Raw genomic sequence first — 16,181 nt, forward strand, 5'->3', positions numbered from 1 at the left:
TCCACTTCCCGCCCTTAACAAATTAAAAACTAATGTACTGCTGTGGCAGCGAGATAAATTTAAATCTTTGGATATTTCATGGGATAGCCGTAGAGTGTGCTTCATTAGTATATCAAAATATATGAACAATTTGAAGTTTACAAAAATTTACTGTGGAAACTGTAAGATATTGACATAAAAGATTTCATTTGATACTAAGCTTGACGTCATGATATGCGCAGATCACGTGCGCAGTCACACGAAAACAAACAAAATGAAGTCCCAAGACAGTAAAGCTCTATGGGCTACTCAGACAGAAAAACCTATACATTACACGTATGTGATAGTGATGCGTGGTGTTAGTGTGTGTCTTGTGATGGAAATAATGGTGGCTCGTTAAAATTGCGTGTAAATTGTGCTAATGCGGGAATTCTTTCCAGATATTTGAAGGAGTTCCGAGTGGAGCAGTGTACGCTTTTCCTTCAACACAAGTGCACTCAACACCGCCCATACACGTGTTTTCATTGGCATTTCTTAAATCAACGAAGAAGAAGGCCAATTAGAAGAAGAGATGGGACGTTTAACTACTCTCCAGACGCTTATTGTAATAAATTTGACGAAAATACTGGCATCTGTCCTGACGGAGACGAGTGAGTGTTTTGGTGGCGTCCTCTCCACTCCGTACATATTTACCTCATAATTTCCCTTACTGTTTGGATTTAAGTTTTTTGTCACTCTCAGGAACAAAGAGAAATCATTCAGTTAGCCATAAGTAAGAAGGGTATTGAGATATAAGGTGGGAGAAATGGAGAATGAAGGTGAAATTAGTTTGGACAAAGAGCAGTGGGTGAGGAGGGGGAGTGGTCGGTGTTTGTAAACAAAGCCTTAGACAGGTGCCACGGCTGGCAAGGCACGCCCATTTTATGCACAAATTTTCACATGTTGGCACATGATATTTGCTTCTCTAGACCCTCATTGTTGCTGTTAGATAGTTTTTCTTGTGGAAGATGACAGTAAAACTGAGAATTATTGATGCTTGAGTTCATAATGTGGCCACAATATGATGGATTGGCACACACAGTTAATGCAGTAATTTTATTTTCAGTTTTTCACGTGGTATTTGCTTCTCTATACCCCCCTGTGTATCTTATGGATAGTTTTTCTTGTGGTAGGTGACTGTAAGATGATGAATGAATGATGCAGTAGTTCATAATATGGCTACAAAAGGATGGGCTCCATAGAGAAGCATATTTCCATCCCAGGTGTAGTGCAGGTTAGTATTTTCTTAGTATTTTGCATTGAATCCATGATTTTTGTACTGGTATTGAAGGATATAACTTTTATATGCACAAGTTGATGTTTTATAATTTTTCATGTCTTGCATCATCTAAAAAGACAGGATTTTGCTTTTGACTTAAAATGCTATTGTGGTATTTAGACCTAGGTATCCAAAGTTTGTGTGTGTGTGTTCTTACCTAATTATATCTTTACAGAAATGAGTCAAGCTCGTACTGACCCATCCATTTTCATTATACACCTCCTTAAATTTATGAATTGTTTTGGCAGACTCTATTTCATTCGGTAGTGTATTCCTCTGATCAATTGCCCTAGGCTATTTGGGAAACTAAATTTCCTTATGTCTTTGTCGCCTCTCTTTTTATGCAGTTTTTTGCAGTGTCCTCTTGCTGATGCTTTCCCATAGGTTATATATTCATTTATGTCTATTTTCTCCTTCCCTGATATGCATTTATATAGCATAATCATGTCTCCTTTTGTCCTTCTCACCTGTAGTGTTAGTAGATTCAGTTATTCTAGTCTTTCTTCATAGCTTAGATCCCTTAAGCTTGGTACCCATCATCTAGCGTCCCTTTGAACTTTTTCAGTCTTATCTATGTGTTTTTTGTGATGAGGATTCCAGACCACTGATACATACTCCAGGGTTGGTCTGATGAATGATGTTATTATCTTTCTCAGCATGTCTTCATTTATGTATGTGAATGCTATTCTCATATTTGCCAGCAATGTATACATGTTCCATACCTTCTCACTGATGTGGTCAGCCGGAGATACAGTAGTCTGTTATTGATAATCACACCTAGGTCCTTCTCTCTTTCTGATACGTGTATGGTTTTACTTCCTAACTTATAATTCCAATCTGGTCTTTTCCCATTTTTACCAAACTTCATTACATGACACTTGTCCACTTTGAATTCCATTTGCCAAGTATTATGCCATTCAGGAAGTTTAATGAATTCTTGTAGCTCTTTACAAGATTCTGTGTTAGTAATTCTCGTTCATATTTTTGGATCATCAGCAAACATATTTAGATAGCTTTCATTTCCAGTGTTACAATCTATGTCATTTATGTACGCTAAAAACATAATTGGTGCCAGCACTGAGGCCAGTGGAACTCTGCTAGTCATATCCCTCCATGATGTGTGTGTGTGTGTGTGTGTGTGTGTGTGTTACTCTTGGGACAGTGCAAAATTAAAATTGGAAAAAAGAGATAGCTCCCATTAGTTAGAAAAGCCCTATTTAAAAAAGTATACTGTAACATTGCAGAACCACAGTGCAACAGTTCTAACTGTTCTTTACCATCAAGCAAAGAAATTGTTGATTATAGATTAGAAAGAAATGGTAGACAAAATTCATAGGTACCGATATGATACCATTATTACGATAAATGTGGAACTGCTTGGAAGCCTACCGGTATGGCAACTTGTTTAAAGCCAAAATGATCTTTCCAGTTTGGGTCATTGCATTAAGGACTATATGCTCAGATTTGCATTTTTAGAAAACATATGTATAAATCAACCTAAGACCTACCCACCCACAGTAAAAATCAGTCTGAACAAATCATTTGGTGATTGTGTTAAAACTAAAATGTACATTAACTTGAGGACTATAACTTGCATTGGTTGATGTCCAGTAATGTCAGTAAATACAGTGCTGTTGCTTTGAAATATCACAGAAATATATATATATATATATATATATATATATATATATATATATATATATATATATATATATATATATATATATATATATATATATATATATATATATATATATATATATATATATATATATATGATATATGATATATATACAGTATATATATCATATATACTGTATAGATGTGGATGTGGTTGAAAAGATTAGGAGAAATACACTGAGGTGGTTTGGACATGTGGAGAGGATGGAGAATGAAAGACTGACTAAGAGGGTGTATGTAGGTGAGGTGGAGGGAGGGAGAGGGAGGGGTAGACCGAGGATGAGGTGGAGGGATGGAGTTGAGAGGTATATGAGGGAGGGGGGGGTGAGTTGGGGGGAGGGGAGTCAAATGGTGGGTGACAGAGTGACTTGGAGGCGTTTTGTCTGCGGCCACCCTTTGCGGGATTAGGGCGTCGGGCTATAGATAGATAGATAGATAGATCTCCTATAGCCTATGTACAGAATTATAACACTGTTACACATGTCCATTCTTTATTTTTCATGCTTCTGTTTTGCATGGGACAGAATTAAATGAGTTCCAGTCACTGCCAAGGTCTTGTCAGAGGTGGATGTGTTGTCTTTGCTATCCTGTGTGTGTGTGTGTGTGTATAAGAGTACGGTACCTGGTAGTATATATGCCAAGGATGAGATGGAGTGGAGAGGTATATGAGAGAGGGGAGTGTGAGCTGGGAGCAGGGCTACATGGAGGCAGTTTGTTTGTGGCCACCCCTTATGAGATTAAGGTGTCTGGCAGTAGATAGATAGATATTCGGTACAGTAATCTCTCAGTTATCCAGATGACCACTACCCGGACGCTGTAATCGGGCTGTTCCAAACCATTACAGTATTTGTACTGTACAGTACGTTGTTTCCCACTATCCAAACAAAATGCTTCCGTCCGTTTGGAAATTATGGTCGCATGAAAATTTCCTTCCAGATGGGCAGGTGGGAATAGCCCGGTGGTGCTGCCGTGTCTGGCTGGTTAGTTTACCCAGCTCACTCTCAGTTCCCGCTTGGCGATGTAAACAGTTGTTATAGCAGCACATGGTGGCTTTTGTGGTTGTTCCCAACCGGTAGCCTACCTGCGTCTGGCCTTGATGTTCCTTGCATGCCTCTTCTTAGGGCGTGTGATGATGGCCCCTTCACTGGGGAAAGAAGAGGGTAGTGCTGACTCTTTAGAAGCAGGAGATCCTGGGTAAGATTGATGCAGGATGGTCAAATCTTGAGTGTTGACATAGATCTTACTCTAGCTTACTGTACTGTACCATGTGTTATTCCCGTTTACCAGGATTTTATTCCATTCTACCATTATGTTTTGTGTGCCCACTGCATTTTTAGGTCTGCTTGACCAGATAGAGTACAGGTTGTCCCTGTTTTATGAACGGACCTCTTACAAATTTTTGACCTAACAATCTTGTACTTTCAGTACAGTATTCAGTTAATTACATGAGATATTCAACACTTTCTTATACAGTAGGCTTTGTGTTAATGATTTTGCCCAACTGTAGGATAATATAAGTGTTGTAAGCACATTTGCAAGGCTTGGCAAGGCTATGATGTTCTGTTGGTTAGGTGTATTAAATGCATTTTCGCTTTACAAAAAATATGACATATGATCAGTCTCTTGGAATGTAACCCAGTCATAAGTAGAGGACCACCTGTAGTGTTAAACAACAGGAACAAGTGTTTTATGATGTACTGTAGTGACCTTTTACACTGGCTTTCAAAGTTAGGTATTGTTCGAAGGGGGGCCAGGAGAGAAGCCCACTATCTGGATGGAGCCACTACCCGGACATGCCCTTGGCTCTGTTACATCGGATAATCGAGGGATTACTGTATTCAGTATTGATAGGCTTATAAGATAATTAGCGATGATGACATTGTGTAAATAAATGTTGTGTTTTAAGGGTTTTGTTCAACTTTTTAGTTGTTGGCAGGTTACTCTTGGGCTGCTTATAAGATGCAACATATGTTTTTTGCACCAGCTAGCTACAGTAAAGGCTATGCCTGAACCATGATGTGTGTGCTGGTGTTAATAATCGCTGATTTATTGCCATTCTACAGGCAGGTTATTATACTGTAGCAATAATCGTGCAGTGCAATATTGTGCATATATCAAGTGAATTGAACCTTTTTTAGGTGATTTTAATGGCTATAAAGAATCTGTGCTGTTTATCAGGTACAGTACCATGATACCTCGATATACGATACCCCTAGATGCGAAACCCCGGCTTAACAACGGAGGTAGAAATACCACCATACCCTGCCTAGCAATGGCCAAACTCCAGTTTAATGATGGGTTTTGATTTTTTGTTTTTACCAATTTTGATATTTTAGACTAAAATTGTGTGTTTAGGCTAATTTATAAACTGATTATAGACTGAGATTAATGTTTTAGCCATAGGTAGGGTGAACATTATATATCATTTTGGGGTAGCTACAGTTTACAAAACATGATTTTTTCCAGACTTATATTTAACGATTTTCAGATTTTATTAGTTGGTTTTAGTGAGTTATTTGCAGGTGTTAAGCTTAGGTTAGCTTCTTTTACAGCTGTTAGACCCTTTTGATTGTCTTTAAACTTGTTTTTGGGCTCATTTGAGTGGGTTTTGGACTTGGTTGAGGGGGAAAACCCAAGGCTGAAGAATGCATCCCATTACTTTACATGTTAAATCTATCCTGATAAACAATAGGCTACCTCGCCTAATGATGGGTTTTTATCTAATCAGTTGCATTGTTAAAACGGGGTATACCTGCACCGGTACGGTACTGTACATAGATGTGAGATTTCTACCACATATTGCTCATTTATGTGGTGTCCATTTAATGTGTGGAATGGTATAATGGAACAGATTGCCATTGCTTCTTGTGAATCAAAATTTCATTTTTGTGGCTGTCGACAAGCCTTTGGTCCTTTGACAACATGGTACAGTAGCTATATTATAGTTATGTGAAGATTAAGAAAGAAACTAGCTTATTTTATTCATATATTTTCTTTGTGCACATAAACCTACCATGCTTTCCTTTGAATCTTCTTTTTTTAAGGCTTGATGGCAACTTTTTATTAAGATGTCTATTAACTGCAAGGTGTGTAGTATGCCATTAATACTGGCCAAGTCATGTAATTTCACTCAGTGGCGTACCAAGGGGAGGGGCCATGCCCCCCCCCTTTTGCAATACAGTGTATATATATATATATATATGTACAGTATATATATACCAGTATATAATAATAAGGTTATTGGAGAGACTGAATCATAACTCAGTGGCACAGAGTACTTAAAAATTACTTTAGAATATGCTGTATTTATGTCATATACCCATTCTAAATGGCCTCAAAGTGATCATAAAATTGGCCAAAATGCAAAATTTTCTTGGGGAGGGGGAGGCATACAGCCCCCCTGCACCGCTGTACAGGCTTGCTGCACTTGCCAAAGTCATGGGCTGCACAGTAAAAAAAAAAAAAAAAAAAAAGCCCCCCCCCCCTTCTTCAACTTTCTGGGTACACCACTGATTTCACTATAAATGCAACTCAGGGGTTATAGGCAAGTTTATAGTAGTAGTAAAGAATAATCATCTAACACAACCTTTCTTTAAAAAAGCACACCAGAGTCATGTTACTTTAGAAGCCATTAATTCTCCTTTTACTGGTAGGCTACACCACTGTATCGAAGAGTTTTTAGGTACGGTATCTAGCACTTTCGAGATATTACTAAGTTATTGTACGATATGTATTAACACTTATACCACGACAAAATAAAATGATAGTGGAGGTGCTAGAAAGTCTCCTAAACTGGCAAGAATACTGACCTAAAGCTCTGGTGTTGTATGCCCAAATGACCAGATAGGTGTGAGCCAGCCTCATGTGTTCTAGTCTATCCAGTGCTGGCAAAGGGTTGTTTAATATCTCATTGTTTTGCTGACAGTAAAGTATAGCATAATCTATCTACCTATCTATTGCCAGACGCCTTAATCCTGTAAGGGGTGGCCATAAACAAATTGCCTCCATGTTGCCCTGTCCCCCGCCATTTCACTGCCTTGTTCTCAGCCCATACCCCTCACTCACATATATCTCTCCACTCCATCCTTCCACCTCATCCTTGGCATAATAATGCGAATAAATCAATAATGCATTATTCACAGATATGCTGATATCAACAAGAAAAAGGAAACACAAAATATTCCAACTTCTTTAATGGATTCACATCTTTGGGGGAGATCTCTCCACCGAAGATGCAAATCCACAAAAGTGCTCATGATATTTTGTGTTCCTTTTTCCTTGCGCATAGCATAATACCGGTAATGTTCGCAGGATTTGAAATCTTGCCATGTGCAGACCAAAGTAAGGCAGTGGGTGATTAAAAAATGCTGAAATGAAACAGCAGTAGGTTAGCTGTATTCAGTCAGCAGTGTGCTTTCTTGTTCAGTAAATTACTGTATAATGAACGCTATACCATGGTGTAAGTTACTACACTCAACCCTCAGCTATCACTCCCAATTGGTCCTGCTGTGGCTGCGCTATAGCCGAAACCGTGATAGCCGAATTGAAGAACTTATGGTAATAATTCTAATTGGTGCCATGACCTCAATATTTACCCCTAAGATACTCTTTTTGTACCACATATTAATATATAATAGTCTAAAAATGAGCATGTTTTATGATGTGATCACGATTCTTACAAATATCCCTCACAGTTAATTCATTGATGTTATATTTCTTCCCCACACTTCGCTTAGTTGGAGAAGAACAGAGAGGCTTTAGGAAGGGAAGAGGTTGTGTAGATCAGATACTCATTCTTAGATCTTTAGTGGAAAAGTTTCTAGAGAAGGGAAAGAAGTTGTATGCAGCTTTCATGGATTTGGAGAAAGCATATGACAGGGTGGATAGACAAGGATTGTGGAAAGTGTTAAGAATATATGGAGTAGATAGGAAGTTGTTGAATGATGTGAAGGCTGCAGTGCGTGTGGATGGTGAACTAAGTGAATTTTTCTCTTTGAAAGTTGGGTTGAAACAGGGATGTGTCATGTCTCCATGGTTGTTCAATCTGTTCATGGATGGGGTAATAAAAGAGGTACAAGGTAGGGTAGTTGATGTTAGAGTGGCCCTGGTGAGAGAGGATAGTGTTTGGAAACTCCCTGTACTGTTTGTTTGCAGATGATACTGTGTTGTTGAGTGAAGACGAAGGGGAGCTGCAAGGCTTGGTGGATGAGTCTGGGATAGTGTGCAAGAAACGGAATCTAAAGGTGAATGTAGGGAAGAGTAAAGTGATGGTCTTTGAGAGAGGTGGTCAGTGAATGTATTGAGAGTTTGGATGGTGAGGAATTGGAAAATGTGAGTACGTTTAAGTACTTGGGTAGTGTGATGAATAAGGATGGAGGTTTGGAGGGTGAAGTGCTTGAAAGGGTACAGCAGGAAAGAAAGGTTGTTGGTTCTTTGAAAGCAGTGATAAGAAACAGGGAAGTGAGCATGGAAGTGAAAAAGTTACTACATGACAGTATTGTGATACCAACTCTAAAGTATGAAAGTGAAGCTTGGATGTTGTTGGAAGGACACAAGAGTGAGAGCAGTGGAAATGAGTTATTTAAGAGGAGCCTATGGAGTCACATGGAGAGACAGGCTGACGAATGAGGATATAAAGGAGCGTTGTGGTGTGGATGTGGATGTGATAGGAAGCGTTATGAGGAACTGAGGTGGTTTGGCCATGTGGAGAGGATGGAGGGTGAAAGACTGACAAAGAGAGTGCATGTGAGTGAGGTGGAGGGGGGAAGAGGGAGGGGGAGGCCGAGGATGAGATGGAGGGATGGGGTGGAGAGGTATATGAGAGAGGGGTGTGTGAGTTGGGAGCAGGGCAGTGAAATGGCGGGGGACAGGGCGACTTGGAGGCGATTTGTTTGTGGCCACCCCAAACGGGATTGAGGCATCTGGCAATAGATAGATAGATAGGTAGACTTCGCTTGGTCTCACCATTCTCTATAAGTTTCACATTTCCAGTTTATCTGCATAGCTTAGGTTCTTCCTCTTCTTTATTTCCCTGCCAGGTGCCGCAGCATTATGTTGGGTGATGGTAGGGGGACGGGGGGGGGGTACGTTGGCCATGGTCATATCATAAAAAAGGTTATTGTTCTCGCTATCACTGTTCACGGTCTGAAGGCGCACATTTGAAAGGTCTGGCGGGCAGGAGACTCGGTTGGGCGGCCAAATCAGCGCTCGGCTGGTGCTGACGTCACACGACCAATCACGGCGTGAAGCTTTTGTTGGCTGGGTGGAGCGCTGGAGCCTGGCCTTTTTGAAATTTTCGAACATTTGTGGTGCGCGATAGCAGGCATTTAGTGCGTGATAAAGGTATTTGGGTAGTTTTTTTTATATAGGCATGATAGCGAGATATGCTGTAGCGGAACCCGTGTTAGCCGAGGGTTGAGTGTTCTGTAATGCCAGTAACTAATATTGTAGCTGCCACAACTAACGCTCCATTGATCTGCTTGTACTTAATATTAGAAACCATGTTCTGTCAGTTCCACGTAAAATATCATAAGTTGGGTATAATTACCAATTGAATAATGACAATTTATGACTTTTGAAAGTTTTCTAGTTGACCTGTAGCTTTCAGTTTGATGATTTGGACATTGATATTGACGCATCTTGCTCAAGTGTTCTTTTTTGTGGAGATATATAGCCAACAAAAGTACAGTAATTTAATAACAAAAAGGTTAATTTAATTAATTTTTCATACTGAAATCTGTAAGCCAAGAAACCATTTACAACGCTGGGTGGTAACCATATAACCAAACCATACATGCTCCCTACATGTCAACAAGTGGGTTGGTGGAGGGTTAGTGCCCCTTCCCGTCAAATGGTTACCCCTTATGGGATTATGGCTTCTGGCAGTACATAGATAGATAGAAAAAATATTTTCTTCTTATTCAGATATTTTTGGCATCTCCAGTAAATATTTCACTACAGTGATGACTTACTGTACTTTCTGTTTATTAATGCTGACTTCAGACAGTTTTTTTCCCACTTATGAGAGATTTTTCAAACTGGAAATGTTACAGTATGTATAGCCTTTTTGTATCTTTTCATTAGGAGAGGCCATTTCTTAGGTGAAGAAGCTCATCTGGAAGTAGTTGTTGAGTAACTCTGGTCTTTCTGGTCAAGCAGACCCATCAAGCATAGGCAAGCAGTCATTCCTGCAGGGCCATCCCAGTCATTTAACCAATGTTCCCTCGTGGTAAACAGCACCTTGCCACAATGAGCTGCGGGGAGGAACTCCTCTGCACCCCCTCCAAAGTCACTTAACATCTGGTACTACAAATAGTTACACCTCACATCCCCCTAGCCCCATCACAACATGGTTTTAGGTCACTGCACTCCACAAACACTTCTTACAGACCTTACACAGAGAGCTTTTGATGGCATGAATTCAGCTAGGCCACCACACAGAACACTCCTAGTCACACCAGACATTAGCAGAGCTTTTGATGCCATCCCTGCCACAACCTCACGAACAAAGTATTCAACACAAACATGCACAATAACACAAAAAGATGGCTGGCAAACTACAGCAGGCAAATGCGCACGTTTAACATTTGCCGGTCAGTCTTTGAATATCTAAAACTTCACAAACGACATCCCCCAAAGATCTGTTTTTGCCCCTTACACTCTTTAACCTATACATGCACGACATACCCACACACCACAGATACACATAGCTTCCTGTGCCGACGACATAACACTTACATGTACACACCAAAACTCAAACACAGCCGCACATATCCTCCAACCTTACATCAACACACTACACGAATGGTTCACTACAAACAGGCTCAAAATAATAGCCCCAGCCAAATCTACAGTGACCCTTCTCACAACCTGGACAGCAGAACAATCACATTCCACACCTCACCATAAAAACACACCCTTACGTAACATACAATACATCAGTGTCATTTAAACAACACATCACAAACATTAAAGATAAATTTACACCAAGACTCAGTGCCTTGAGGTCATTTGCCCATACAACATTTGGACACAGCAGAGAAACGACCACCTCAATATACAAACAAAATACAGGTATACATTCAGTGATGAATTATGCAAGTCCTGTTTGGGCTTTTAACCTCACTAAAACACACCACAACACTTTACAGATCATACAGAACAAGGCCCTAAAAATAATCACAGGCTGCACAGCTACCACACCCACAGACGACCTACACCAAGAAACCAAAGTCCTTAAAGTCAAGGATCATCTAGACATGAGAAGTACCCAAATTCTCGCTACAACTTCCACAAACCCGCACCATCCACTACACTACATGGCAGCATATCCATACAGACCAGGGAACATCAAAACAACACCCAGCTCACGATATCATACACAAATACTGTCATCTCTCCCCCCTCGCCCGCCTCAGACCAGCTTCCAAAAGCATATCCGTACTCAAATTACTTGCCGCTCCGTTCAGTCACTTAAAGACAACACACTGCTGCATGCACGGCCTCCCAATATCCACCCTTCTGAATCCTATCTCCCTCTTGAGGACAGGGTCCACCTGGCCAGGCTGAGATGTGGGCATCATCCAGCCCTCTTAAGTTATCAGATGAGGCTGGATGACTCCGTCGCTGATGCCTGTCCAGGATACAACACAGCACCCCATACTGCTGTATTAAGCACATTATGGAAGACTGCATTGCACACAATTGCATGTACCAACAACACAACATACACTCCTTGAGACTTCTGTGGGAAAGACCGGTTTCGGCCGTGACTTTCCTTAGGGACTCAGGGCTGTTCAGCCAGACTACCTAGGGAACAACAACTACTACTACTGTACATGGATGTTTGGTTCCCAGATGGACACTACATTTGAGTCTCCCCACCTAGTTAACAATCACCACATTTACAAGAAACCAGTAAACTTCATCATGTCTCAAGGGGTTAACAGTTATCCTTTTTTATTGCTGCTGTTCAACCAATGTAATACAATTTTAAAAATTATTATTATTATTATATTGGAAAATAGCATACAAATAGAATTCATCCACAGCAAAATATGATCCTTTGAATTTTTCCTGTACTGTACCATATTTCTTGATGTTGTCCTCTTCATTGTTTCATCATTATTTTTAATTACTGGTGTCCCTTTGTTGCTCAGGGCAAGAAATACCATTGATAACATAAAATATCAAAAGAATATGAAACAGAAAAGCAGACCAAGGTCCAGCAGTGATTGCTGACAGTATCAAAACTACAGGAGCTTGGTATATAAATACCGTGTATATATATATATATATATATATATATACTGTCAATCCTTGTAAATCGCAGCAATTTGGGTCTCGACCACTGCCGTGATTTATGAATTCCGTGATTTATGAATAATAACTCATGTGAAAAATTAATTTGGGTCTGGACTTTGGCCAACTCGCCCCCACAGCACCCTACCTACACCTATCTAGGCACCATCAAACACAACCATACAAATTTAGGAATATTCAATGCATGTATTAAGGGATCTCACCTTAATCCTATGACGAAATTGCTTAAGTGAATGGAGTGGGGTGGTGTTGGGAAGTACTTAGAACCTCTCAGCACTTGTTCTTCCCAAACTCTTTCACCAGCTTTGAAAACTTCTCTTCCCTCTCAACACGACAAATGAGCTCCAAACGTTGACTGTATGACAACTGCGGCAGCTTCTTGACGCCATACTGCTTAGAGCGCTTCATTGTGGGGTCGGGAGGGGCCATGGCAGGTAGGAGGCGGGGGGAAGTTGCACAAAAAAGGCAGGTAACTCTCGTACTCCACGGCGACAGTCTGTAGTGTGCAGACTGGCGGGACAAGAACAACAACAACATGGTGGCATTAGTAGGCACATATGCCACCAGGGACGCGCGGTGATTGGTTGTTGGGTCACGATTTTCAGTTTGAATGCCACGGTTTACGGTTCTCCTCGGAAAAGGCCCACTTGGGTGCCTAGATCCATGATTTTCATGACTTAACAGTGATTTAAGGTTGCCGGCAGTCTGATGGCCACCTAGCCGTGATTTATGAACACGCGATTTATGAGGATTGAGTGTATATACAGGCAAACCACAATTTATGATACCCATAGATTTGATACTCCAGAATAGTGATGGGGTAGAAATACCACCTTACCCCACCTATTGTAGGCTTACTTCCGGGTTTGCGATTTTCTTTTTTTAACTGATTTTGATGATAGACTCAAATTTTTTGTTTGGGTTGATTTATAAACTGTTTTTAGACTTAGATTAATGTGTTTAAGTCATGGATGGAGTCAACACTGTCATTTGGGATATGGATTCTCACCCATCAGACATGGTACAAAAATGTGGACAATTAGGCAACTCAACAAAGAATATTTCGTGTTTGGCCATTGAACTGTCATCTAACCTATCATGGAATACATAATAATTTTGAATAAATATTGATAGCTAATTATGAAAACCTTAGCAAGTAAATATATCATGCATTGATGAAAATTGTGGCATCGATAAATTACTGTATACGTTTACATTTGGGCTGTTCAAGGAAGAACACTTTGAAAGTACAGTACAAAGGAATTTCTAAATAAATGTAGTGGTGAACAGTGAGGATATTAAAGATGCATGGAGAGAGCATTATAACCGGTTGTTGAATGAGGAGTTTGACTGGGACAGGGAGGGTTTGGAGCCAGCAGATCCAGTGTCTGGCCCTTGGCCTTTGATTGATACTGCTACTGTGAGTGAGGCAATAGGCAGGATGAGGGTGGGGAAGGCAGTAGGTGTGTCTGGGTTGACTGCCGAAATGTTGAAGGCCTCAGGCGATATAGAGGTGAGTTTAGTCACTGACCTGAAAAACAGGATTATTTATGAGTGTGTTGTCCCAGATGATTGGCTGAAGAGTGTAATTGTATATGTGTATAAAGGGAAGGGTGATGCCCTGGAAAGAGGAAATTATAGAGGTATAAAGCTTTTAGATCAGATAATGAAGGTAATGGAGAGAGTTTTAGAAGGTATGATTAGAGAAAGAGTGAATATTGATGAGATGCAGTTTGGGTTTATGCCAGGTAGGGGGACCACTGATGCCATATTCATTGTTCGACAGCTTCAGGAAAAATATATTGGTAGGAGAAGGGATCTTTATTTTGTTTTTGTTGATTTGGAAAAGACCTTTGACAGAGTCCCTAGAGAGGTGGTGAAGTGGGCAATGAGAAAGCTTGGCTTGGAGGAGTGGCTGGTTAGGGTGGTTATGGCCATGTATGTGGGTGCTCACACCCAGGTGAGAGTGAATGGAGATTTGAGTGATGAGTTTTCCGTGAATGTTGGTGTGCATCAGGGGTCAGTCTTGAGTCCCATGTTGTTTATCATGGTACTTGAAGCCCTTTCTCGTGACTTTAGAAACGGACTCCTGTGGGAGTTGTTGTATACTGATGATTTGGTGTTGATTGCAGAGAATGAAAGGGAGGCGGAGGAAAGGTTTAGGAAGTGGAGAGATGGTATGGGGCAAAAGGGTTTAAGGGTAAATGCAGATAAAACAAAAGTGATGATATCTAGGGTTGGTGGCGGTACTGTCAAAGACGAGGGAGAGTGGCCATGTGCAGTTTGCCACAAGGGCGTGGGAAGTAATTCCATCTTGTGCGGTGTGTGTGATAAATGGGTGCATAAGAGATGTAGTGGTATCAGAGGTAGACTGCGAGATAATGCTGATTTTATGTGTACGGCGTGCCGGGGTGAGAAGGTGGAGATCGTCAGACGTGAAAGGATTGAACTTGCTAGTGAATCTCTTGAGTGTGTGGAAGAGTTTTGTTATTTAGGAGACATGTTGTGTGCTGGAGGTGGGGCTGGAGCTAGCTCTGTGGCTAGGGTGAGAAGTGGTTGGAAGAAGTTCAGGGAGCTCTTGCCTCTCCTGACATTGAGGGGGCTCTCTCTACGTGCTAAGGGGTCTTTGTATGCAGCGTGTGTTAGGAGTGTAATGCTGTATGGCAGTGAGACCTGGGCAGTGAAGGAGGAAGACATTCGCCGGCTCAGACGTACAGAAATGACAATGATTAGGTGGATGTGCAGTGCGTCCCTGCGTCCAAGGCCTGGAGGGGCTGGGTTTACAATGGAAGAGTTGAGAGGTAGGATGGGACTGGAGTGTATTGGTGTTGTGATGAGGAGAGGTAGATTGAGGTGGTTTGGACATGTGGAGAGGATGGGGGATGATAATTGGGTGAGGAAGGTGAGAAGTGTTAATATTGGGGGTGGGGTTATTAGGGGTAGACCGAGAAAGACATGGGACGAGGTCATTAAGTGTGACCTTAGGGTTAAGGGACTGAACAGGGAGGCTGCAATGGATCGTGCAGCGTGGAGAGCCGCCATTAGGTGACTAAGGCCGACACATGCAAGCATGTTGGAGCCTTTAAAAACGAAAACGAAAATAAGAAAGAAGAAAAAAAGTAGCTTGGCAACAAGAAGAGTAACTAAAACGACATAAAGAGGGGCCTTTGAACAGGCTGTCCCAATCTCATCATTGATTGATATATCAATCAATCAATCAATCATTTCCTGTGGCACCCTCGGGGATGCATGTGTTTTCATTTGGGCTGCTCAAAGGAAAACGCATTGAAAATACAAAGGAATTTCTAAATAAATGTTGGAAAATAAAAGAAAAGAAAGGAGCTCAGCAACCAGAAAAGTAACAAAAATGACATAAAGAAGGACTGTTGAAAAGGCTATCCCAATCGCGTCATCGACTGCGTTCCCCGTCAAGAGAATTCCCCAACAAAACATCAGTGATTCTCTGTCACAACAATTCACACCTTGGACAATTCTGCATCATTCATACATTATTATTATGCATAACTGATGTTTATTTAACCCCTCCGTGTCTGCCGGTGTCGAATGGTGTTTAGCCAATAAATGACCACAGGTGTCGTTTGAGCGCAGCCTATAAAAAACGACAAAAATTTTAGGGAAGTGAACGAACATTGTGAACATCTTCAGACTGAGCTACACTACACTCCCATACATCCCATCAAGCAGTTCAGAGCCTGCTGCTGTGATGGATGGATTTTCTATTTTTTTGCTCGTAGCCATGCTTAAACAAGCACAACTACACCCATTATCTTGACCCAGATAGAAAATATCATCTTTCTCCTCCCTTGCGAAACACACACAGTCACCCTGTTTATGATTATATATAAACACAGGCATAAACAAA

General features: G+C 40.9%; 1 protein-coding gene across 1 annotated transcript in view; it reads left to right on the plus strand.

The window, feature by feature from the left end:
• Positions 1-208: 208 nt before the first annotated feature.
• unk (RING finger protein unk) overlaps positions 209-16,181 on the plus strand; it is a 101,855-nt gene continuing 85,882 nt past the window's right edge. Inside the window, exons 1-2 of the mRNA XM_080275712.1 lie at positions 209-315; positions 420-629. Coding sequence (XP_080131838.1) covers positions 209-315; positions 420-629 — 317 coding nt within the window. The remainder of the gene's footprint in view (positions 316-419; positions 630-16,181) is intronic.

This window comes from Coenobita brevimanus, chromosome 62 (assembly GCF_032717465.1).
Source record: "Coenobita brevimanus isolate Jiangsu-jjx chromosome 62, ASM3271746v2, whole genome shotgun sequence".
Lineage (NCBI taxonomy): Eukaryota > Metazoa > Arthropoda > Malacostraca > Decapoda > Coenobitidae > Coenobita > Coenobita brevimanus.